This window comes from Echeneis naucrates, chromosome 3 (assembly GCF_900963305.1).
Source record: "Echeneis naucrates chromosome 3, fEcheNa1.1, whole genome shotgun sequence".
Lineage (NCBI taxonomy): Eukaryota > Metazoa > Chordata > Actinopteri > Carangiformes > Echeneidae > Echeneis > Echeneis naucrates.
Window position 1 is genome coordinate 1369549 of NC_042513.1, and position 23608 is coordinate 1393156.

The following is a 23608-nucleotide window of genomic DNA, read 5'->3' on the forward strand; positions in this document are numbered from 1 at the left end:
AAAGCCTGAGAGGATGAAGTGATAATAAAGGGTTCTTTTCACAGAACCCATGAGAAGGCTGAATTATGAAGAGGAAGAGTGGTGACTCTTACCTGCTCACAGAAACTGTAGGCTCTCAGTGCATTGGCCAGTGCATCTCCCTGTCATCACAGGCTTCCAGATGGGTACAGATAACAAGTCTAACACAAACACACACACATAATTTTGATAGATTTGTCATCATTTCTTTTCCAGTCTCCATGTGAGTGGAGTTCAACAAACGCTCACTGACAGGGACATCTTTTCTGTCAGGACACACAGTTTCGGGATATTTCACCTGTTTGACTGTAAAATGAAACTGCAGTCATACCTGGCCTCCTAGTAGTGGAGGAACATGAGCCTCATTGTCCTGAAGTCCGTATTTAACAGTCTCTGCCATGCCTTGTTCATCTCTTACTCTCATTGCTCTCTTCCTTGCAGCCCCCAGTCCCTCCTGTTCACCTATTTGTATTCCATTATCACTCTCCTTCTTCTTCCACAAGCTCTCATTAACAAAGAGGTGGAATAGACTGTAAAACACTCATTCCATCAGATATAACTTCATATCTTCAGTCAGTCAGCTCATTTTCTTATGACTGACAGACAGTACCTTACTATCCATTCTGAAGGACTGCACCTATTTCTGCCAGTGGTATTCGTGGATTCTTTCTCTTCTCTATGGTGCGAAAATAAACTTTCTTCAGGCCATGTTCACAGCAGACTCTTTGGCTTCTCCGAGTAGGAAAAGTGTTACTATTAACATCACAGTCTGTTTTGCTTGAGAGTCACAGTAAGTCAAGATGGTGTGACAATGAGTCAATACAAACAACACCAGTATATAATTTAACATAATTTTAATCTATTTAGCTATGCAATTTAAAGGAAGTTTAATGATTGATAATGTTGCTGACCTTTAGCAAGTGTTTTGCTTCCTCTCTGAAATGTATTGACTGATCGCCTGTTTTCTTTAATAACTTATGGAATAACTAACAGCTGAAAGCCTGAATGGAGTTACGACAGTGTGAAAGTGCAGTTACTATGTATTTGCTTTAAGGTTCTAGTTAGTACAAACAAACAAATATTACACCAAGATTATTAAAAAGAAGACTAAGTATGTAAAAAGAGGTAAAATAGACTGGAAACTCAGCCTGTGTCATCCTGTGTTAACTTACCTTGTAATGTTGGTTATTCAGATATTGTGCTATTAAGCACAATAGAGAAAGCAAGAAAACAACAGACTTCATGAAAAAGGCATATAATTCTCTTACTCTCTCAGGTGGAGACTGTATTTGGCTCTCCCAACATGACAGTGGCTTATCATGTGACTGGAGGGGACATGGTTTACCCCCCTTCTGTTGTGGTGCAAAGCTTGAACTCCTATGGCCGTGATAAACTGATTGCAGACCTGCGACAGTACCTCCCCATGGTAACCGCCCTGCCCCTCTCAGCTGCATTATGGAGACCCAGCCCAGCTACCGGCTTCCAGATCAAGACAGGTCAGCTTGTACTCAGTCTGGATAAAAGCAGAAAAATGGCCCAAAATCAGCTTGAGAGTTAAGCTTATCTGTTCCTGCAGCGATTGAGTTTTGGTGTCTCAGTGGAAACGAAATGAGAAGTAAAAAAAAAAAAACATTTTGTGATGTTGCATCAGAGGAGACAGTATTTTATTGGTAGTTGAAATCTGAACAAAAATCTTATAAATGAAAATCTTTGAAATTATACGAAGAAATGAAATACACCATGAACAGTTTGTAATTTTTATATGAACTTCCTTTATGTTTCAGTGCTGCAATTTGTGGGAGCGGATGATAATCCTCGGTCCTGTCGCTTCTCACAAATGATGGAACAGAGGCTTGAAAAGGTTTTTTCAGAGGCACAGGCCAAAGTGCTAAGCACAAACAACAGGCTTTCTGTTCAGGTACTGTGGGCCATGTGTCTTTCTAACACAGTAAAGGTTTTCCCCTCTTTTTTGGGTAGTTTGGCGACTAAGGATTCATCCACTGGCATCATTAGAGGCCATTATTATTGCTCTATATTAGAAAAGATATACCTTCAACAGTTTTTCCCCAATACACATAGAGTGTTTTTTGTGATTATCAGCCACAAACTGATGCAAATTTTGTGCAGTTTATGTAAAATTGCCCCATTAGGCTTTGCCTTTCAAACAAGAACGGCTTCTGAAATGCAAATTAACTATGTGTAGGGAGGTGGCATTTATATTTATTTGAATTAATTGCCATATTAAAGTTTCCCTTATATTAAAGCTGACTTTGATTTGTGGATGAAAAAAATAATTGTTACAGTATTTTTGTACACTTTCATGCCTTGCCAGTTGCCTAGCTGTCGATGATTTTCACAATATTTCTCATTGAACACAGCATTTGATCTTTTCTACTTGTCACTTTCTTCTACAAGAGTTTTACTAATCTTTAAAATTGGAACATTACAATAATGCAATCTAAAGAATGAATGTTATACCTGTTTTTGTGTTATTTTCTTTCACTGAGATTGTTCTCTTCCTATTTTCTTCCCAGATGCTGAGTGTCGCCCAGGCAGCAGGCTCTCCTGCTGTGTCATTGGTCTACACTGTGAGTAATGGCTCTGTCTTCCTCAACGGTACCGCTGCCTCAAATCTCCTCGGTCACCTGTCAGCTGAGCTGGTGGGCTACTTCCTCTTCTATCCACCACTTATCATTGCTGAGCGTAAGTCACAATTTGCATTCTGAAATACATGTGTTAGTCAAGGGTAATTGAACAGGCTTACATAAAGGCTTGTATTCTTGGGTACGAAGTACAAAGTTTAGTACAAAGTGTTGTGCTTTTTCTGATGCCTGCAAGTGGTTCTCTTTTTTTCAAAGCCTCCTCAACTATCAAAGATTGATTACCTTTCTCAGTAGAAATCAATACCTGATCCAACTTATAAACTGCAGGTTGTCTCATTTGATGTAGTCAACATTTTTTTTGTATTATATTGTATTATATCACATTATTATTATTATTATTATTATTATTTGTTATTTGATTTCTGAACCTGAGTGATGGATTCTTAACCAGTGGATGTTTGTGACAGTTCTGCAGTTTTAAATTATTACAGTCATTTTTAATCATTGACTCGCTTAAACTTAGTCAATGCAACTCAGACACAACTAAGTGCATGTCTTTCATTTCAGCCTCCTTTGAGGGTATGCTCATTCTGGTGCTCCATCTGCCTTAGACTAATACCCAGAGAAGAACAAATGAAGAGTGACAGGGAATCAGTGGGAGCCTAAACAGCAATCCCAGTTGAATCCCAGTGAGCAGCCTGTTCTCCACCACTGTAACAGGGGAGTGATATACAGTATATAACACTGAGTACAGGGTGATGAGGCAGTTGCAAGTCACAGTTTTCCCCAACCCTTACCTCAGTAAAATCTGGATATAAGTTTGGCAACAGATCAGATCAGGCTCAGGTACAAGCAGTCTTTAATTGTGTAATCCTCTGTAACCAACATTTGCATCAAGCTTGAGGAAGTTTGGAGAAAATCTATAAAAACACACTTTCAGTCAAAAAAATAGGGAGCTATTGGATTGGCTGTGAATTTGAAGAGGCCCACACTTGGACTCAGGTTTCTCTTGAAACAGAGACAAGACTCCCTAGCTTTATTATAGTGGGTCTGAACCAGTTGGAATGCTTTAGCTACTCCAGATTTTGGTTTTGTCCTTTGGTCCTGGACCTTAACTAAAAAATGGTTTGGCTATGTAAGATCATGCTCAGGATCACAGTAGTGTTGCTGTGTGAGCTATGGACTAAGCCAGAGGTTTCCCTGTATTACCATGTACTAGAGTGCAGTTTTGATAGCTCTTTTTTAAAACACTTACTGAGCCAGTGGACGCCTGGGCTTTAGATCTGCTCTCACCTCCAATGTTGTACAATGATGGACCATATTTAGAAGAAGTTCGAAACAAAAGGTCAAGGTCGGTCAAGTGCTGTTAAAGCAAGAGTAGGTTGCATAATATGCAGATTGTAATGCTCTCAGTTAAACATTATGTAGAACATTATTTTGAAATTAAAACAATTCCCTCCATAAGATCAATGAAGCACAACCACAAGTTCAGTGTGACTTGTACTGTGACTTGTACACAGTGTCACAGCAGGTACTGCGTTAGGTGTCATTTTTGACACCTACCAGAGTGAAAGTTTAACAGGTGAGATTTATAACTAGCCTATACAAATTTTTTTCAGTAGTGGCTTTTTTTAGGTAAAGATGTGATGTAGAGTAAAAAAGACACAGTCAAAGTATAGTACTTGTATGTGGATGTGGTATATCTGGATTCCCTAATTGCTCGATTTCTCAGTCAACCAGCTCGCATTGAATCATGGGAATTCTGAGTTTTGTGTATGACACTGCAGCAGAAGATAATACAGTATGTGTCAACCAAGTTTGATTCTCCACAAATTGCAGCATCTGAATTTGAACCATGAAGCACTGATACGACCTGAGTGCCACTGAGCGAGATAGGAGTTAAGCTCTCACACTGTTTGAATCTCTGCTAGTGAACATTGAATTAAAGTTCATGTTGAGTTGTGATTGAATTAAGTTAGAAAGTGCATTTACTTCTGGGCAGAATGACTCATTTTGGGATCAGGGGAAGAGAGTAAGGCAACAGTACACAAAGAGGGTTAGGGTTAGGGCTAGAAGAAAGTGATGCAGAAGCCCAAATGATAGTGTGTCAATGATTTGTTCTGAGTTCTGTTTGTTTTGTAACCTCACCATTAGTGATATTACACTGTTCACAGGAGGTGTAAGCATATGCTTGCAGTGGCTGCATCCACACTTCAAAGCCAATTATCGCAGTAAATAATTAACAGTGGGGGATTCCTCCACCACCTTGGGCTCTGCTCTGACAGAAAAGGCCCAGGATCTCACACCACTCCTGTTTTTAGCACTGAGTACTTATCGTTCCTGTGTTGCTCGTTCAGTCCTTGTACTCCCCCTCTGCTCTTCAGCGATGCCTCTCAGGTGCAACCTTGAGGCTTGAACCTTCATTGAAAACGACACTGATGATATACTGGTGTAGAGTATAAATTCTGTTTTGATAATAGCTTTCTGTTTTTTTTTTTTCACTTATTCACGTTGTTATCAGACATCATACAGAGGCTCATGATTCAAACTTAGAATTGCCACTCTGCTGATTTTGCTGCATCTCTATTGAATGACCTTACTGTTCCTTTCACACCACCCTCTGCACCCCCTCCACCTCTTCTCTCCTGTCACGCCTGAGTGTACATTCTGTAGTGAGTCTGCTTTCACAGGCCAGTGATACAACATTCCCCCAAATGCTTCAGCAGCCTCCGGCACAAGAGTGTAATCAGGGAGGAAATAGATGAAAGAGAACACAAAGCAAGGGTGTAGGTTTAATTTTGACATTGTTGGGGACATAAAAGTGCTTCAAGGCAGCACACCTGAAAGTTGATGGGATTTTTGTTTCATCTGTGAATGTAATTTCACATCTTGTAACGCTGATCAAACAAACAAGCAAACGATCATAATCAGAAAAAAAAAAACTACTCAGGGATTGACATTAATGCTTACACTGCATATCTGAATATCTACAGCGTATACAAGAATTTTATGCGCTCTGTAATAAGACCAGGATGAAAATTTAGCAGGCTTTTCATCTATACTGACTTACTACAGTGCGACTTTGTATCATACTGTACATCAACAACATTGTACGTAAACATAAATAAAATAAAAATACAAATACATGTTCTACCTTATCCATCTCCTCCTGTACTCCTGACAGGGAGAATACAGTAGTGGCTAGATTTGTGCAGAGAGAGGTCCCTGGCGTCCCTGACCCGATTCTATACCCTTGACACGAAGACAACCAGAACCCAGGAAGCTGAAAGCTCTCCTTGCCTCTGTGTTTACAGTAGTAATGAGGCTTTAAAATGAAATCTTAACCACACAAAATGTTCGCCACACAACAAAAGGAAAATGCCTTGCCAGAGAGTGCACCGGCCACACAGTTAGCAGTGAAAATTATTTTATTATTGATGACATAGATTTTATGTTTTTTGAAAGATCATAGTTGTTATAATAAAAAGGTGATTCTAATGACTGAAGCAGCTTAAACTAGAAACAGAAATGCAAAAATCCAAATGTATTTTACACTGCAGTGTGAAAAGATGATCAGGAGTATTTTGGTTCGATTTATTCAGTTTTTGTTCCAAAATGTATTTTGCTGAAGGAAAAATAAAGTGATTACATGACAAAAAATAATGATGTTAATTATATAAGACTGAATGTTGTTGGTGTTTTCTTTGTCTTTGCAGCCCTGGAGTATCACAATCTGAACACCTCCATTGCAACCCGAGACTTTTGGGTGATAACCGGTAAGGATCACTGTTTTGTTTTAATGAATATGACATGAATATGACAAACCCAATGGCCCCTGCTGGACCTTTTCTAGGTGATGTTGCAGAATCAATTGGTTGTTTTTTATCTGAAAAGACTCCTCTGAGACCACCTTGTACTACAGTTAATCTATTTTTCTGCTATTTTCAGTTGTACATGTACAGGTTGATAATAGCTGGTTGACAGCATTGAGATCGCCTGAGCAGGGTCAGACAGGGAGCTTTTTATGAGTGGATTTAATGCAGAACAGGAAGCTAGAGATTATGAATATGCTTATGTTTATAATCTAAACTGTCTCTTTTCACAGCAGTAATTATGTGCATAGGACACCTGGATGGTGTTTTGTTTAGTATTTATACTGTGAGCTTTATGGTTGACAACACAGACTCAGCAGTAAGAATATTTTTCAGAGTTCAATGGCTCCTATGTACTATATAATGGATTGGCCTTTCAGATCAGGCCATGCAGCTCTTACCCTGCACTTACATCGATGAGAAGCTGAGTCAGTTCAAGGTCATCCCCCTTGATAATGGGATTTAGTTTCACTAAACAAGATGAATAACCTGGATTATTGTTTTTCAGTTGTTGTTGAAACAACAGATTACAGCTTCATTGGCGACGTTTGACTGCTGCTGGACACAGAGACCCCCAAAAATGCTTCTAGGACACACAACTCATTATCCATCAATAGCTTATCAAGGTATTATGGCCAACAACAACAATTTTTTCTCACTGAGCTTCCCATGAGTCTATACAGGCTCTGAACCATCTGTAGCAGTGAACAGAATCTCACTTGAAAAATACAACTGTTGGCAAATGGCAAAAGTTTGACTGACTTACTACTGTAATTCACGGCTATCAAGATGTCCCAGCAAATTTCTGAAAGGCCTTTAGGTGATTCATAAAGCTGCTTGATGATTCTCTTCATTAGTAAAATCCAGAATAGAATTGAAAATATTTCTCTTAGCACACAAAGCTCTGAATGATCAAGCTCCATCGTATCTCAGCGAATTAATAGTTCTTTGTCCCTCTCTAGATGCAGCTTTACTTAGTTCTCTATTTGTATTTTTTTACTTTTGGTTTCTCCAAGTCTCCAAGTAGGCAGATCTTCTAGCTATCAGACTCATCTTCACTGAAACCATCTGCCAGTGTCAGTCCAAGGAGTGGATGCTTAAATTGTCTATAGTCTATAGTTAAAGTTTAGGCTTGATTACACTTTGGCTATGTTGGCTGCTGGGGGATTCATTGAGCACCTAACCGCCCCCATGCATGTAAATCACACCATTATATGTCATAACTTCGTTCTTTCCTGGAGTCTGTGTTTTTACCTCCTGTCCACTCTTTACCTGTCCTCATCATGCAAGTGTTGAATGTTCCTACTCATCAGGTCTATCAGTTATAATTAACTGGCATTATCAATCATTTCCATCATCGCATATTCTGTTATTTTTACTTACTGCTAGCATTTACTGATGAACATTTAGTGGTACCAGATAGTAACCCTCTTTACATCTCAATGGTTTTTGCTTCCATTTTTATTGCTTTTTATTGTACTCTCTCCTGCTGTGCTCTCTCTCTCTCTTTCCTTCTCCTACTGGTAAACCTCTGAATTGTCACTATTTCTCAAAGCAAAGTTGTCTGTTAACATTGTGGTGCAACAGTCTGAACCTCCTCTACCTTAAAAGGAAACATCTGAAAGAACATGCTGAGAGTGGCTCCCCTTTGGTTGGATCTGTAGCTAAATGGGATTTACATTCTAGAGCATTCAAAAAACACAATAATAGGAGCAAATGATAATGATGGTGACTGAGGTGGGCATAATAAAGTTTATCTAGCTGAGGCTAAATAAACTTTATCAAAGTTGCAAACAATATGGAACGCAAGACACTTGTACATGTGACCATTTTAAAAACAGCATCTTTAAAGCAACATTGGGTTTTCAAGTCTCCATGTTATCAGCTCAGTAGTTTAAAATTTATACGGAAGAGTGCAGTTCAGATCATGGGTTGTGATTGTAAGTTAAAATGTTGTGATATGATTTCTTTTTTTTTTTTTTGGAAAGGTTCTTTCTTGAGATATTATCTGACGGCTTTATGTAGACTAGTATTTTGGACGAAACCCCTACTTTGACAGTTCTATAAGGGCTTTTTGAATTTAATGTTATTATTTAAATACCCCTAACATCATATATAAAGATTTTAAAGTGCTCTCTTTGTCATCCGTACGTACACATTTCTAATTCTGCTTCAATCCCTTCTTTGTGTTTGCTTGCGCTTCTTGCCAGTAATTACTTTTTTTCTCATTTAACAACCGTCTGGCCATCCCCCTCCTTTTCATCTGTATTTGCAGTGATCCAAGATGTGGATAATGCCAGCCTGGAGGGACAATACCAAAGCTTTGCCAGTTTAATGGAGCAGCGGTTGGCAGAGTTGTTTGTATTGGCAGGCCAGCAGGGCACCCGTTATAGACGGGCTACTACTGTAGGCAGCTACACTGTGCAGGTAAGGAACTGGCACAGCGACCTACAGGGAATGCCAAGTCTGATTTCTCCGGAAGAGCAAATAGCTTAAGATGCACAGCGTTAGAGAGTGAGAACAAATCAGTCATTTAGAGTCTTATTCTGATGTTTTGCCTGAATGCCCTGGCATGCCAATTTAAGGTCTAATTAAAGCGGTTTTGTGTTTTCTATTTGAATTATGAATATTATTATATATTATTATGAGAATGTACACTTTGATACACACTTCCACACACTTTGGAAGATTACTTGTGGTCAGCCACTCATAATTTGGGAGATGCTCAGCTCATTATCTGCTAATTGCTCATCAAAACAAGTCACAGGTCCAATGATTTACCAAACAAGTACGCTCATCCATGTGTTTCTGCCTAGCTGCATGATTTTACTTAATTAAAATGAATTAGCCACTCATTACATGAGCCAAATGTAGTGTATGCCATTGCTCTTCTTCTTCTCTCAGATGGTGAGCATCCGTAGGGTGTCAGGGCTGAAAAATCCAGCAGAGATGACCTACTATATCCAGCACAACGGCATTCCTCTGTTGGGCACGTTGGCTGCCAAGGTCTTGAACACAGTGGATTCTCAGACCATGGCGCTCACTCTGGGCTACTTTGTCCAGCTGCAAGCAGAACGTAAGTACAGCATTTGACAAGCAGGCAATAGACAGAAGCACTGACATAGAGACATGCAAAGCATAACACATGAGTCATGCTGAGCTTCAAGGACAAGCTGGTGCTGGGATGAAGAAGGGGAAGAAGAAAAGGTTGAGCAAGCTCTTTGCTCTCTACCACCCCCCCAAAATGCTGCTGGCAGGACATTGTTTTGGATGCAGTGGGGCTCACTCCGATGTGAAGGGGAGGAGAGGGAGACAGAGCTGGTCAAGAGAGAATGGGGGAGAGAGAATGCTGCTCTTTCTTATAGGTTGTAACCTATAAAAGCTGAATCACTTGATGTGGGTGTGATAGATGCCTCTGCATGTTTTAGTAAAGAAATTTTAAGTCATATTCTTTTCAGTAATGTTGAAAATATGATTTTCTTTTTGCAGCTGTGGTCAAGAACCCACCTAATAACCTCTGGATAATTGCTGCAGTGTTGGCCCCCATCGCTGTAGTAACACTCATTATCATCATCATCACAGCAGTACTCTGCAGGAAGAATAAAAATGACTTTAAAGCTGATGCTATTGGCAACCTCAATCCCCGAGCTAAGGTACTTAGCTAAGATCTCTTTTTCCTGTGTATCTGTCTGTTATTATGAGTCGAAGTAATTATCATATCAGTCCTAATTTGGAAATGGATTCTCTGCCTGTAGTATTTTTCAGGGTGCTGAAATATAACAATGTGATGTCTTTGGTTTTATATTGTTGTAAATTTCTTGCATTTGTTTGCAGTCTTGCTCAGACCAGAAAAGACATTTGGCAATTTAACTTGATTATTTTTCATCTATCTTTTGACAATTAACACTGAATTGAATGATGGAGGAAATAATCAGCAAATTAATTGACTATGGAAATTATTATTAGTGGTGGCCCTAAAGCAAGGATTTCTGACTTTATACAGCACACATTACAGACGGTGTATCAGTTAGCTTTACAGTCTCCCTATTATGTTTGGGTGACCAGTTGTATGCAGGTGAGGGTCACATTTTATCTTATTATTTTATGGGTACACATATTCTGCTTAAATTCTAAATAAAATGAAATAAATAATAGTGTCTGTAACATACATTTTGGAAAATATAAGGAAATAATAGTTAGTCTTAACAAGATAACTGAATATTATAGTTTGTTCTGTGTATTGTGTGTTTATTTGCATCCCTATGTTATAATGGATTGGCATGTACAAAGCCAATCTCAAAACTTAAACTGCACAATCCCTATACATACACTGTGTAAAACATGTGCTCTCTCTTTTTCTTTCAGATGGCATATCGGAGAGATGTTGGCTATTATCACCAGGTACCTGTCTTTCTCTGTATTCCCTCATTACCACTCTCTGTTTTGAACTTTAGGGCTCAGCTGTGCCAACAGTAAGATTTGAATGGGATTATGTGCGAACATCACCGTTGATACATTTAAAAGATTTCTGTAGTGCTGATGAAAAGTAAGGCTACAACCACACTTTGGAGAACAAACCTTTCACAGTGAGATTCTCTTGTATGAAGGCAGGTATAGCCTGTTCTTGTTACGGCAGATAGCAAATAGAAAAGACTGATCTTTACAGAGAATGGTTATTATGGAGAGGCAGAATGAGTGTGTGCTGACATTTGCTGTTTTTCATTAAGAAGATTTAACACTGTTTCAGTTATTGTTGCGTGAAGGGTGTCCCAACCCCCTAATCAAAGTTATCTCTCCAGCTCCATGTCTCTTGCTTTTTTGTCTGCAGTGGTTTCAAAGCAGACCTCAGTGTAGAGTAAAAAAAATACAGAAGATAACATTCAGCATATCGCACTGCTTTATTTATGAAATATGATTAGAGGAGAAAACCATAAAATCTTCTATATTAAACAGTGAACGCAACCTCAGTATGGAGCAGTTATTACAGGAACTCTGAGGGCCTGCCGAGTTTCATCATGCCAAAACCATCAGATATGCATCAGATATTTAAAAACTCCTGAGTGTCTTCTGACAAACCAAAATCTTTAGGCAACACAAATATTGTTGTGCATTTCTAATAAGTCATTTAAAAATCTTGGAAATTCTTCTCACACTCAAAGACAGGTGACTCCTGAATTTTGAATGAGGCTCTTGCACTTTCTCCTTTGCGTTGCACTCATTGTCTGTAAAATGAACACTTCCCATTTATCCTTGTTGGAATTTTTGCTTTTGAAACCTAGAGTCAGACTGAAAATCTGGATGCTCCCATGTACTCCCATAGTCTTGCACCATGGCTTGAAGCCAAAACTTGTGTCCCAAATTTATGACGATGTGATAGTGGTCCTTAAATTTTTGTAAATGTGTTTAGTATTAGTGTATACGATTTGGACTCATTTGGTCCCTTTTGTACCTTTCTCTGTAAACATTGAGACATAATTATGAAGGAACATGTTGAGTCCTCCTCCAGCTCCCTTTAATGTGTTCCAACAGTTTAACTTCATTACTATATGTCTGTGAAAGTCTACAAATCTTATCTTGTTACTGTCACCTGCAAGTCATTTATTTGACAAGAATTTGGAAATAATGAAAAGGGACTTCAGTTAAATCTATGATTATCTGTTTCAAGGCAGGGCACTACAGTCATCGCAGTTCAGTTCCTCGTTTCCTTTGGACATCTCTTAAAATAAATTAACTTTGGGGCTATTTTAAGACTTACGTCTATGTGACACTTCTGGTTGGTTGATGTTTATCCCTCTGCATCAGTCAGTAATCATGACTTTTTATGACCACAAGTATGTGAAGTCGCTTTTGTTTTTCACTCAACCTGTCCCCCAGCCAGTCCAGGGTTTTGACTATGCCAAGCAGCATCTGGGACAGCAGGGAGGAGATGAAGAGACCCTTCCTGTCAGTCAGGATACCTTAGTGATGTCGCTGCAAATTCGAGACACGCCACTTTCACTCGAAAAGGCCCTGCAGCAAGACGGAACTGCCAACAAGAAAAGCCTCACTGCTGACAGACACAAAAGGTATCATCATCTGAATGTGTATTCAACTCATTCTGCTGTAGATTGTATCACCAAAAATCCTACAACTACAACTTTTCCACAATTTTCACAGTTTAAGAGGCTAATCACTTACTGAACAACACTGACAATAAAGTTTTATTCTGGATTTACTGATAATAAGTCTAACAAAAGATGTGATTTATTTAAGGTTTATTTAAGGTGTCAGCATCCCAATGTGCATTTACTGTTGACAGTTGGACTAAATGAATCATCCTCACTTCTTGTGTGCTACAGATAAGAGTTTATTCAGAAGCCTCCAATAACAGAAACTGATGGTATCCAAAGGATAATAGATTTGCTTCCAGTTTGTGTGCGTTATCTCAAGGATTGCACCACTGCTCTGTCTGAAAGCTCCTGGGTCACATAGCAAAAGAAAGGATCATAAAACATAAAGATCCCTCTGGCCCTATTGTCTGTCCTCATTCTACCCTGATGCTGAACAACAGGCAGCTCACTGTATGGGCAGGTGAAATCGACAATTTTCCTCGTTTGAGAGTCAGCAGCAGTGTTACTGGAATGAATTGCCATAGTAAATCATGCTAAATGATCAAATTGAGAAAAACCAAAAGGGCACCATTTTTCAAACTAGTATAATGCTCACTGGCCTAGTCAGATATTATCTGTAGGGCACATATGGCAGGATGAAAGTTTGTTGTTAGGGAGCAGTGATAGTTTGAAATTTGTTGTTAGTTTTAGGGAGTTAGTCACAGAGTCTGGTCCATTTTATGTCTAAATAATGGAGGATAATGCAATCCAATGAAATTTATGTCTGAAAATAGGGAACCAGCTATATGTCTTCCCTGCTTTTCCTAGTCCTCAAAGATAGTAAAAGCAAGAAAACAAAAGGTTCAATATTCCTTAGTATGTTGCCTGTTGTAAGAAACTACCTCTTACTACACAAAAATGGACTACATCTGATAAGCTCGGTTTTCATTACTATCATCCTCATTATTATTTATTTCAATATTTTTAGCCTCAGTCGTAGTTTGGTACTTTTTAGATGCCATGATTTTCCAGTCTAACAGAACAGAGTACAGTTGAGAACTTAAACTATGAATTTGCCTTTTATCTTTATTTGCTAATTTGCAACATATGTCCTAACTGGTGTTGAAACAGATGTTTTGCAAGTACATGATTGTTCTGTACTTAATGCTAAGAACACTGACAGATGAGCAAATTCAATCAGGTCAGTTCTTTTTAACATCTGACATGACATTGAAAGTGAATCCTGTCACTTTTTTTTTTACTGCAGGTTTGAAATTACATTTGTTCCTCAATGCTCATTGTCAGCTGTTTATTATTACTTTGTCTTCAGACAAAAATGCTTTTTTTTACACTGATTAATTTTTACACATTGCACAGGTTTGTCCAGCCTGTGACTTTTGCATGCAGCTAGCTCTCTGCAGCACTGCCTCACAGAGCAGCGAGGGCAGCTGCTATTCTGCTGTCTCTCTTTGCTGTTATCATTTTTACCAGACAATTAGGGGATAGACCGTGGCGCTTTGATGTCACTGTCAACCACATGGTCCTCTGAGTCACTGCTTGATCAGCTCTAATTCCAACTAGAGTACAGTGTTTGAAGCTAGTGAAACAAGAATGGGATAAAGCAATTGTTGTCCAATTAAAGTAACAGTCGTGCTTCAGCCAGGAGTGCCCACTGGTTTTGAAACACTGTACATCAACAATGCATCCATATTAAAAACACATGAACGTAATCAACACATGCAAATTTGCGCATACATTTACAATACACACACATGCTATGGCAAGACAATCATTTGCACTTGAATCTTAAGCATAGCCACTTTTTGCAGTTTTTGCTAAAGCTGATTTTTTTTTATGTAAGTCAGTATCAGTTAACAAAAACTGAACACAAAGGACTGAATAATCTAAGTCTGAGAATATTTCCTTATATTTACTGGACTCAAGCTGCAGAGAAGGGGAGAGGAAGGTGAGGTTGTTAAAAGAAAGGATGACATAACCTGGCTGTGTGCCCAGCTTCCTGAGAGCTTACCGCCTTTCCTGTTACTATGGTTACTTGCAGCAAGTTGCCGAGTGAGGACGGTTCCGTCATCAGCAACGAATCAGAGAACCTGAATTCCAGCAGGGGCTTGACAGTGCCGAAAGTCACAGCACAGCAGAAACTGACAAAGGAGGAGACATATAAGAGGGATGGTGAGAGTCATACAGTGATGCAAATGCAAGTTATTTATTCTGCAGCTCCTTTGCAGTCAAGGTCAGATGTGTCGCAAATGACAAAAATATTTTCTAGACCCCCAGGCATGGCAAACTCCTTCAATGCAGATACCCTTAGAGAAAGGCACAGTCTCTGCTGCTTTTTATTTTCTGATGCTGGAAAGGTACCTACTGGAAAGATAGACCTGCTGAATATACAGATGCACTGCTGACATAATATAGTATGTCAGAGTAAGGGATACAGTGACACTGGCAGAAACACATAAATGCATGTATACCTACTGAGTCATGCAAAAAAAAAAAAAATGCATGAAGACCATATGACCATTCATACATTCAAATATTCTGCTGTATTCCTGTATGGTGAAATTAACCATTCCACATGTGGGCGTGAGTTAATCAATTTAAAATACTCTGCTTGTGAATTGTACCCTCAAAATTATGATTTTCTTAATGGCTAGATTTGAATAATTCATCAGCTGAGTTCAGGGAAACTAGAAGTGAAGGCAGTTTGTCTGATTTCAGATATGGAATAAAAGTACAAAGTCAGATTCTTTCATTTATCAAAGAGACACATTCCTACAACCTTGGAAGCCAAATATATCTTTGTGATCTATTGTGTCTTCATTTTCTGATGCAGACAACTGAAGATTGAAATTATCCTAGTGTGTCAGACACACAGAAACAAGGTGATGAGAGCAAGAGAGGGCTGGTGATGTGGGAGGAAGGGGCAGACAGGGAGTTAAATGACAATGTAATGATTAGAGGTATTTGTAGTCTCTTTGTGAGTGAAGTTGCTCTCTGTTCTTCAGATCCATATGACACCTCCTCTGGCTCCCTGCAGCTCATTTCCATAAAGCCCATGGTGGCTCAGCCAAACTACACACACCCTGCATCGTCAGACCGCAGCCAGGACTCAGCCATTGTCAGTGGAGAGGTAATGCACAGGAACACATCTGATTATGGAGATATGCATATCAGATGCAAAAAATCAGTCAGACTCCTACTGCTATTAATGTAATTTTTCCAATTTTTCCAATTTTGGTTGTTTCTCATGAAACAACCAAAACTTCTGTGTTTATGTTTTTTTTGTCTTTTTTTCCTACTGGTATTGAACAGTCAGGGACCAGGTCATCTATTTAAAATGTATTCAACATTTGGATCAAAATGTAATACATTTGTAGATTCACTTGCTTCTGTTAAAAGCTCTGTTGATTAAATCATGATCATAACATGCCGAGTCCTGAAGAAATACATTTTCTAGAGTTAAATTCTGAACGTCTTGATGTCAAAAGTTTGACTTTTATTGATTCAGTTGTGAATACGTTCATGCAAAAAAAAAAAACAAACTAAAACCAAAAGCAAACAAACTAATAAAAAACATTCCAGGGGCTGTAAAAGAAACAATCAAAGTAAAAATACCATCCATGATGAAATATGTTAAGATTAATTTGCAGCACTGACCAAAGACCAGAAGAAAACTGTTAATTTGATTATATGATGTAGGACACGTTTTATTTGCCCAATCAACTTGAAATTTGGTAGATCTGAAAAATAAGAAATGCTTCTGGTGGGTATAATTGCATAACAGTTTCATGTTAAGCGCTACATGTCTTTATAAACACTCTGAAGTTTCATCAACAATGACATCTGAACAGAGTAGGTCCACAGCAACAAGAACCACCTTGGGTCTGTTTCTGATCTCTCCATTTTCCTTTGCTTCGTGCACTTTTTTCACTCTACAGGCAAACTTGGCTCTAAAGCAGAAGTCAGACATTGAACACTACAGGAACAAGCTGAGACTGAAGGCTAAGAGAAAGGGCTATTATGACTTCCCCTCCACTGACGGCAGCAGCAGCAGTCAAGCTCTGGCGCAGAGACAATGGCAAGGCCATGAGAGGGCAGCCGGTGAGCATGGCAGACCTCTGGAGCCTGATGATGAGCGAGGTTCCACTTATGTCAAGTCTCACAGGAGGTGAGGGAGAGTGGAAAAGCAAGTGGAACCTGAGTTTGAGTGTAAATAGAAAGAGAGATACATGCTAGTAGAAGGGTGTGAGGAGTCTTCTCATATAGGGACAGTCTGTACAGTCACAATTTTTGGCTGATTGGACTTCTCACTGAGGGCAATTCATAACTGCAGATCCCTTCTTTGTCTAATTATCTTGTTGATAAATTAAATGGTCCTTTCTATTGTTGTCATAATCCTGTCTTTGTAGACAGTAAGAGACCCATTAGGTCTCTGATTAGTTCGATCCAAGTCCTGAGCTTCCATAGTGGAGATAAAGAATTGGCAGGGTGTTGGATGGTCCACTGCGCTGATTCTGATGCACATAAAGATGGATAGTTTTTGGATGTTACAGATTTAGGTCAAGTGTGCAAGTAGTCTTTTCCACCCCAGATAACACACACCCATACCAGCTGCACTTGGTACAGAGAGTGACTTATGATTTTGGGCTTGTGTGCTAAGGATGGGTTGGGTGGCTATGTTAATATCCCACTGTGGTGAGCAAGATTACAATTTTAGCAGCTATTTGCTATCTAAATTAGCATGTTTCTTGATTAGCTACAGCACCAAAATATAGTACATTTTCTGTAGCTGAAGAGCTCATGTCATAGCATGTTTGCTGTTATATATCCTGCCCTCAAACTATGATAATACATTGTTGTTTTGTTTTTTATTGATTCTTAATTTGTGTTTCATTTTTCTGTAGACTCGAGACTTTTCTCACACTTGGCATCTGAAATTACATTCTTTTTTTGTGCCTTTTTGTGATAGCCAGCGCTATCTCAGGTCTACGAAGATCTACTTATGAGATCATCTTGATTTATATAACTTTCTAAAGAGAATTGAATACTTCTCCCAAACTTGTTCATACTGTCAGATACAATGAATTTGAGAATGTACCAGACCTTTCCTGCACTTCCTTCATGGTTTCACTGCAGGCAACCTGAGCGTGAACTGAAAGTAATTGAAATGTTTTAACTTAACTACCCCAGGTCTGAGTTGTCCTGAATGTACTCCTCACTTTAATTGGCAGGCACTCCCAGGTAGGGCAAGCAGCCTATCGCAGCAGACAAAGTCTGAGCAGTCCCAGTCCTGGAGGAACAGAGATGGACCTGCTTGTTATGAGGGAGAGACCCAGGAGAGGCATTCGCAACAATGGCTATGATGTGAGTCACATGTCATCACCAGCAGACCCTTGTGTCTCAATAAGATACAGATGTTAACCATTTTTAAAAACAAATTATATACATTTAGAGGACTGGTGGATAAGTGGTATACAAGCAATGGTAGTTTTTCCTTGTGAACCAAAACTTTAAAGTTATAATTAGAAATGATATGCTAGGTATGTCCAATTCCGCTATATTTCAGAAACATTAATTTATATGCTTGCAACCAAATTCAGATAATAGTTTAAATACCTGATGCTATTATTTTACTCCTGTGAGATGTTAATTTAAAATAGAAATGATCATAATCAATGAGAGCTTGTCAGGGCTAAATCTGTTCTTTATTAGCCTATTTAAGACAGTGCAGCAACTAAGCTAGAATTCAGACATACTCTGCTCAGGTGTGGTTTTCAAGTAGGTTTCAAGAGCAAGAAGGTGGCTAATTCATAATTTAAGATTAAATTTTATGGGGACCTGTCGTTTTGATATATAATGCATCTCAGGATGGCTGGTTTCTCTCTCCACTATTTTACTGTTCCATTATGCCTCTCTGTTTCTGTCAGGAAGTCAGAATACTAGCATGCAAGCTCCCAGGAACTATAGAGGAACACATCCCTAAAGAGGCCTTTCATTCTGAGATGGCCTTTTGTAAAGATTTTAAGTCGGCGTTGTCCTGCTATCCATTTGACCTGAGAATAGCAAGTTGAAGCAAGTATAACCAGCTTTGGTATTGTGCATGCTTGCTCACAGGCTAGGCTTGGGACATCTCTATGGAACCAATTATTATATAATCCTGGGGTTTTTTTTCCATTGCAAATCAAATATCAACTGTGGAGATAGCCTTCTGTTTACTTCATTTAGAAAATCAGTAATTCCATGATTCCTAACCTCCTGTTGTAATGTCTATTTGTTGATTTGTACTTGCTGTAGCTAAACTCAGGCTGGCCAACTGTTCAGCCTTCTTATAAATCTGGCAAAATAGTCAGTGTAAGCTACAAAGGCCTCTTTTACACCTGGTTGTGTTGCTTACAGTGAGACTAGGGTAGCTGCAGGCCCCAGATCTGCAAAGGCACATCTCTGCTGTTTCACATTGCAGGGGCACTGATTTATGAGGTGCACTATGCTAGGTCTCCCGTGGCTACCCTGTATTCACACAGGAAGTGGGGCAGCCTCCGCTCGTGTTAATTTATCACCAAATATAAGGCTGAATTAATGGAAGCAGGGGTTTGGAGAAAGACTGAAGTAGTAGGTCTCCAGTAACCTCAGGAGTTAATCAGAACATGACTCCTCAAGTGGCCAGTGCTGCAGGTTTACCCACATAAACTACGTATTGGCATAAAACTATAAGAAATTTAGGAGTTTTACTATTTGTTTTCCTCATAAAACACAGCACTTGTTATTATTATTCTAAAATGGCGCACACTGTAAATCAATGAATTGAATTGTGAATGGGTTTGGATATTTTAGACTGAACCTGAGTTGATTGAGGAAACGAATGTTGACCGCCTAATGGGGCCTCGGGGATACATGTATGGCCGAGGCTTGAAAGGCCACTCAGAGACATCAACTCTGAGCTCACAACCATCCATTGATGAAGTGCGACAACAGATGCACCTACTGCTGGAGGAAGCATTCAGTCTGGCTTCAGGGGGGCAGTCCACATCCGGAAGGCAGTCCCACCACCACCACCACCACCAACCCCCTCCTGATCACTACAACCCTGCACCACCTCCCCTCTCCTATTCAGATGTGGTGACCAGTGCACCAGGCACGATGAGCTGTGGACGTGGCAGCCTGCAGTGGGTACCATCTTGTGGTGCAGATGTATATCAGTGCAGTCTGCCTAAACCAGTAAGTAGCATAAGATTAATTCCTCTGTAATAAGAACTGTGATAGTGATAGTTTTAAACACCTTTCACTATCTGTTCAAGGCCTTTCGCTTCACCCAGCTCCCTGAGATGACCATCAGTTCTCCTCCTCCTTTACCACCTCGTACTGGACCTCCTCCTGGGACCTCCTTAAGACGGTAAGACTGAGTAAGACACACACTCACAAATGCAAGCTGACAGAAACATACACGCAATGTCTCTAGCATTCTGAAACCCATCAGATATTCAACATTTATTCAGTACTATTCAGTGTTGTATAAATTAGAATATTGAGCTAGTGCACTGAGAGGTGGAAAGAATATTAATCAGTAGTCACTTTTTCTCATGAAATGTTTCTGCCATCTAGTGACATTGAGGTAGTATTGCAGCTACTGTGTGTTGATTCCCCTTCTATCTCTGGTCAACTTAGTTCCACTTCTGACTTGGGCCCTAAGGGAAGGAGCTCAGAGACATCTGTCACTGAAATGCAAAGTCAACATGACAACAACCCATATGGGCTATCAACTAGAGCAGTACTTCCATCTATCACTGCAGAGCAGCCTGTGTCCAACTACTCAGGTAAGTCTCAACATTGTGAACATGCTGAAATAAAATAAATGTAAATGTATATTAATAAAAAACCTTTGAAAGGCAATTTCAAGTTTAGCCATTGCCTGAGATATCATCTGTGATTGTGAAAAAATAATTGACATATCACTCATTCAACACTTTTCTTCAGGAAACCCAATAACAGCTGTCTACGCCATCCCAGAGTACATTGTCTCCACACCACCCACCTCCTACCATAGTCCATCTTGGATGTCCTATCCACCTGAGCCTGAGGATGTTCCGCCACAGTGGGCAGACTCTGTAAGGAAGCCTTTATTTCTTACTTAGAAAGCACCCAAACCTTTAATAAATAAACAAGTATCAAACACAATAGACAGTGGTAATGTAATATGGACAGATCTCTTGATGAAACTGGGACACCCAAAGTTTTCAGGCATTTGTCCCAGTCAGGAATAAAAACCTGTTGGGGACAGGTCTTTGTCCTAATAATTAGCCCTTTGAAATAATTTTGTCATAATGATAGTTAAAATTTGCTTCAGGATTAAAGTTAGTTCTGCTGTTTCTGCTTCAAAATTTAAGCAGAAACAGAAGCTTCTTGTTGATGAGTTCTGGATTCTTCGCTTTTAAACTAAAAAAATGCATACAGACTAGTAAAGTCCTTAACCTCATCTTCACCTTGGTTGCCAGGATGTTTTTCCTCTTAACTTATGGTCTCCTCACGGAGCCAGGAAGTTAACTACAGTACTGCAGCAGGAATAAACTCCTCAACGCAAAATAGAAACATTGTGAGGGAAATACACTTTGCATCCTTCTACCCTCTCCACTGTTTTTCATGAAAATAACACAGTTCCCATTCGTCCTGTCAGATCTGTTATTACCCATGTGACTCTCCCTTCCTTCCCTGCACTGGACTCTCCTTGTTTGTATGAACTGTTCTATTTTTTTCCTGTGTGTTTGCCTTTTTCAACCAGATGCTTTCACGCAGTGTCTTTTTGCAGAACCAGTGTCATTTAGAAACCATTTGCTGAACTGAATTTATGGCTGCCGTTGAGTGGACACAACAAAATACCGGGGTAGTTGAGCACATTTCCTAAATGTCCTTTTTTTCCCATTTCTTGCCATGTGAACCTGACACAAAGATTTTTGTAACGGCATTCAAAATTAGTCCATTTTTGGAGTTCAAACTCAGTTTGAACCAAAACCCATTTCAGTGTCATATATTTGTAGATCTCCACAATCATTACTTTCCCTGTTATTTTAGTTCATTTCTAATGATTATTTCCTTAGATACAAATCTGTATATTTTCCCTTCTCACCCATATAATTCTTTCTAAAATAGTGGTTGAAGAAAAAATGTTCACTCAGCAAAACTATCGTATATACTGTAGTCTTCTAATGATTTCATTGGCAGCCATTATTGTTATGGGAAGTAATCGTATGAAGTTCCTGTATTACTGATTTCATGTCTGCCCTTTTTTTCAGGTGCCCCTGCCTGGGTATGTAGAGGCTTTTCCTCATCCTCGCTACCCACAGGGGAGCACCACCAGGCTACCCCTGGAGTATAACCCGGCACTGGAGCCGCCTCCTGCTGCCCCTAGCACAGCATCCCAGCAAAGCCTGCCCCAGGTGGTGAAGGACATGGACAGCATGCCCCTGAGCAGCCTCTCGACATCTGCACTTGTGCAGGCTATTCGGCAGGAGGTGGCCAAGCTGGCAAAGAAACAAAATGATGTGTTTGAGTTTTGAGTCTGCTCCTATTTGAAGGAGGTGGTCAATTGTGTATTGTTCCTCAACATAGGCACACTAAGGTGAAACTCCTCCAGACTGATTTTTGATGTTTGTACAATAAAATGAACTGATAGTCTGTACCCACTGATACCCACAGACTGATTTCTTTTCATGTACCATTTGTGTTTTTTCACTTCCTAACGTAAAAGAATGGGAAAATGGTTCATGATTTTTTTTAAACAAACATCCTCTATCAATTATGTCCTAAGTAATTAGATGCATCTCTTCTTTGTAGATATGTCAATAGGATATGCTAAATAAGGAAAATTGAATTTTCCACATTTTTCTGTGGATTGGCATCAACTGAAAGGAGAGGAAGGAGAGTAGCATTATTGTTTGTACTGGGAGGACAAAATACTTCCTTTCAGACGTAAAGTATAAACCACAGTGTATAATGAGCATGTACAGTATAAGGGCGTTGTGTATCTTCCCTCTTTCTACAGACCATTAACTTCAATAAGAGTTGCTACATGAATATCACTTCATACCAAATTCATACCAAACATATTGCTTCTATAAATTTCTTATTTTCCAAAAATACTTCAACACCAGAAAAATAACACACATTGACTGTCTTTGCTGATGTTTTTATGTTTTCATTAAATGTAATAATTGGATGGTAATTCCCTTTAATTAAGAAATGAGACCAGACCGGTATATTTGTATTTGCCTTTAGTCCAATCCAAGTGATAATGAACTCTTAAGATGCATCTATGAGGATGATCTGACGTGTTTGCCTTTATGTATCAGTAATGGATGCTTTACTATTTGCAAAATCATTTTGGTTGTGCACGAGGATTATTGACTTGGTTGAGACTGACAGGCATTTCCTTCAAAAATGGATGGTTATTATAGCATATTCTTATGGCTGTTAAATACTGGAAAACATGATCAATGACTATGTTTTTATCTGTTTTTGATTGAAATGGCAAAATGTGTTTAACCATCAAAAACTCAAATGGAAAGGTTTTTAAATTAAATAATACTTGCTGAGTGAACATCACAAAAAAGTTTTAAGCCCAGTGGTTTGAAGATGGTAATAGTGCGACAGTTTATTATAATGTTGGGTCCATTGTTTGTTTACTGCGCCTTATTTATTGAACTTCATCAATCAGAAAACCAATTCATGTGGTTATTTGAGCTAAGGAGATGGACTGAGTCAACACTCCTAAGCTATAATCACTCATGTCTTTGTGTATCATTTTGAATGCCTGTCTGAGCACTGACTGCAGGTTATTTGTGCTTTTCTGAGGTGCTATATGCTAAGGTAGACGTTTACTTATTGATACTATGGAAAATTCTCAATTACAAACATGCTTAAAACTTTGAACTATGCCACTATCAAAAATATCAACTTTAACTGAACTAAAATCAAAAACAGAAACTGTTTTTACAAACGACGAAGAATCAGGACCCAG

At 39.1% G+C, this 23608-nt stretch overlaps 1 protein-coding gene across 1 annotated transcript in view; it reads left to right on the top strand.

Moving 5' to 3' along the window:
* The window catches only part of kiaa1549lb (KIAA1549-like b), a gene marked incomplete at its 5' end in the record, with an annotated part of 50508 nt that extends 28360 nt beyond the window's left edge, over window positions 1–22148 (top strand). Inside the window, 18 exons of the mRNA XM_029498450.1 lie at window positions 1295–1514; window positions 1803–1936; window positions 2553–2721; window positions 6338–6397; window positions 8769–8920; window positions 9398–9569; window positions 9983–10146; window positions 10859–10894; window positions 12368–12558; window positions 14642–14772; window positions 15606–15730; window positions 16539–16768; window positions 17832–17964; window positions 19432–19815; window positions 19896–19990; window positions 20263–20411; window positions 20572–20702; window positions 21885–22148. Coding sequence (XP_029354310.1) covers window positions 1295–1514; window positions 1803–1936; window positions 2553–2721; window positions 6338–6397; window positions 8769–8920; window positions 9398–9569; window positions 9983–10146; window positions 10859–10894; window positions 12368–12558; window positions 14642–14772; window positions 15606–15730; window positions 16539–16768; window positions 17832–17964; window positions 19432–19815; window positions 19896–19990; window positions 20263–20411; window positions 20572–20702; window positions 21885–22148 — 2940 coding nt within the window. The remainder of the gene's footprint in view (window positions 1–1294; window positions 1515–1802; window positions 1937–2552; window positions 2722–6337; window positions 6398–8768; window positions 8921–9397; window positions 9570–9982; window positions 10147–10858; window positions 10895–12367; window positions 12559–14641; window positions 14773–15605; window positions 15731–16538; window positions 16769–17831; window positions 17965–19431; window positions 19816–19895; window positions 19991–20262; window positions 20412–20571; window positions 20703–21884) is intronic.
* Window positions 22149–23608: the final 1460 nt, after the last annotated feature.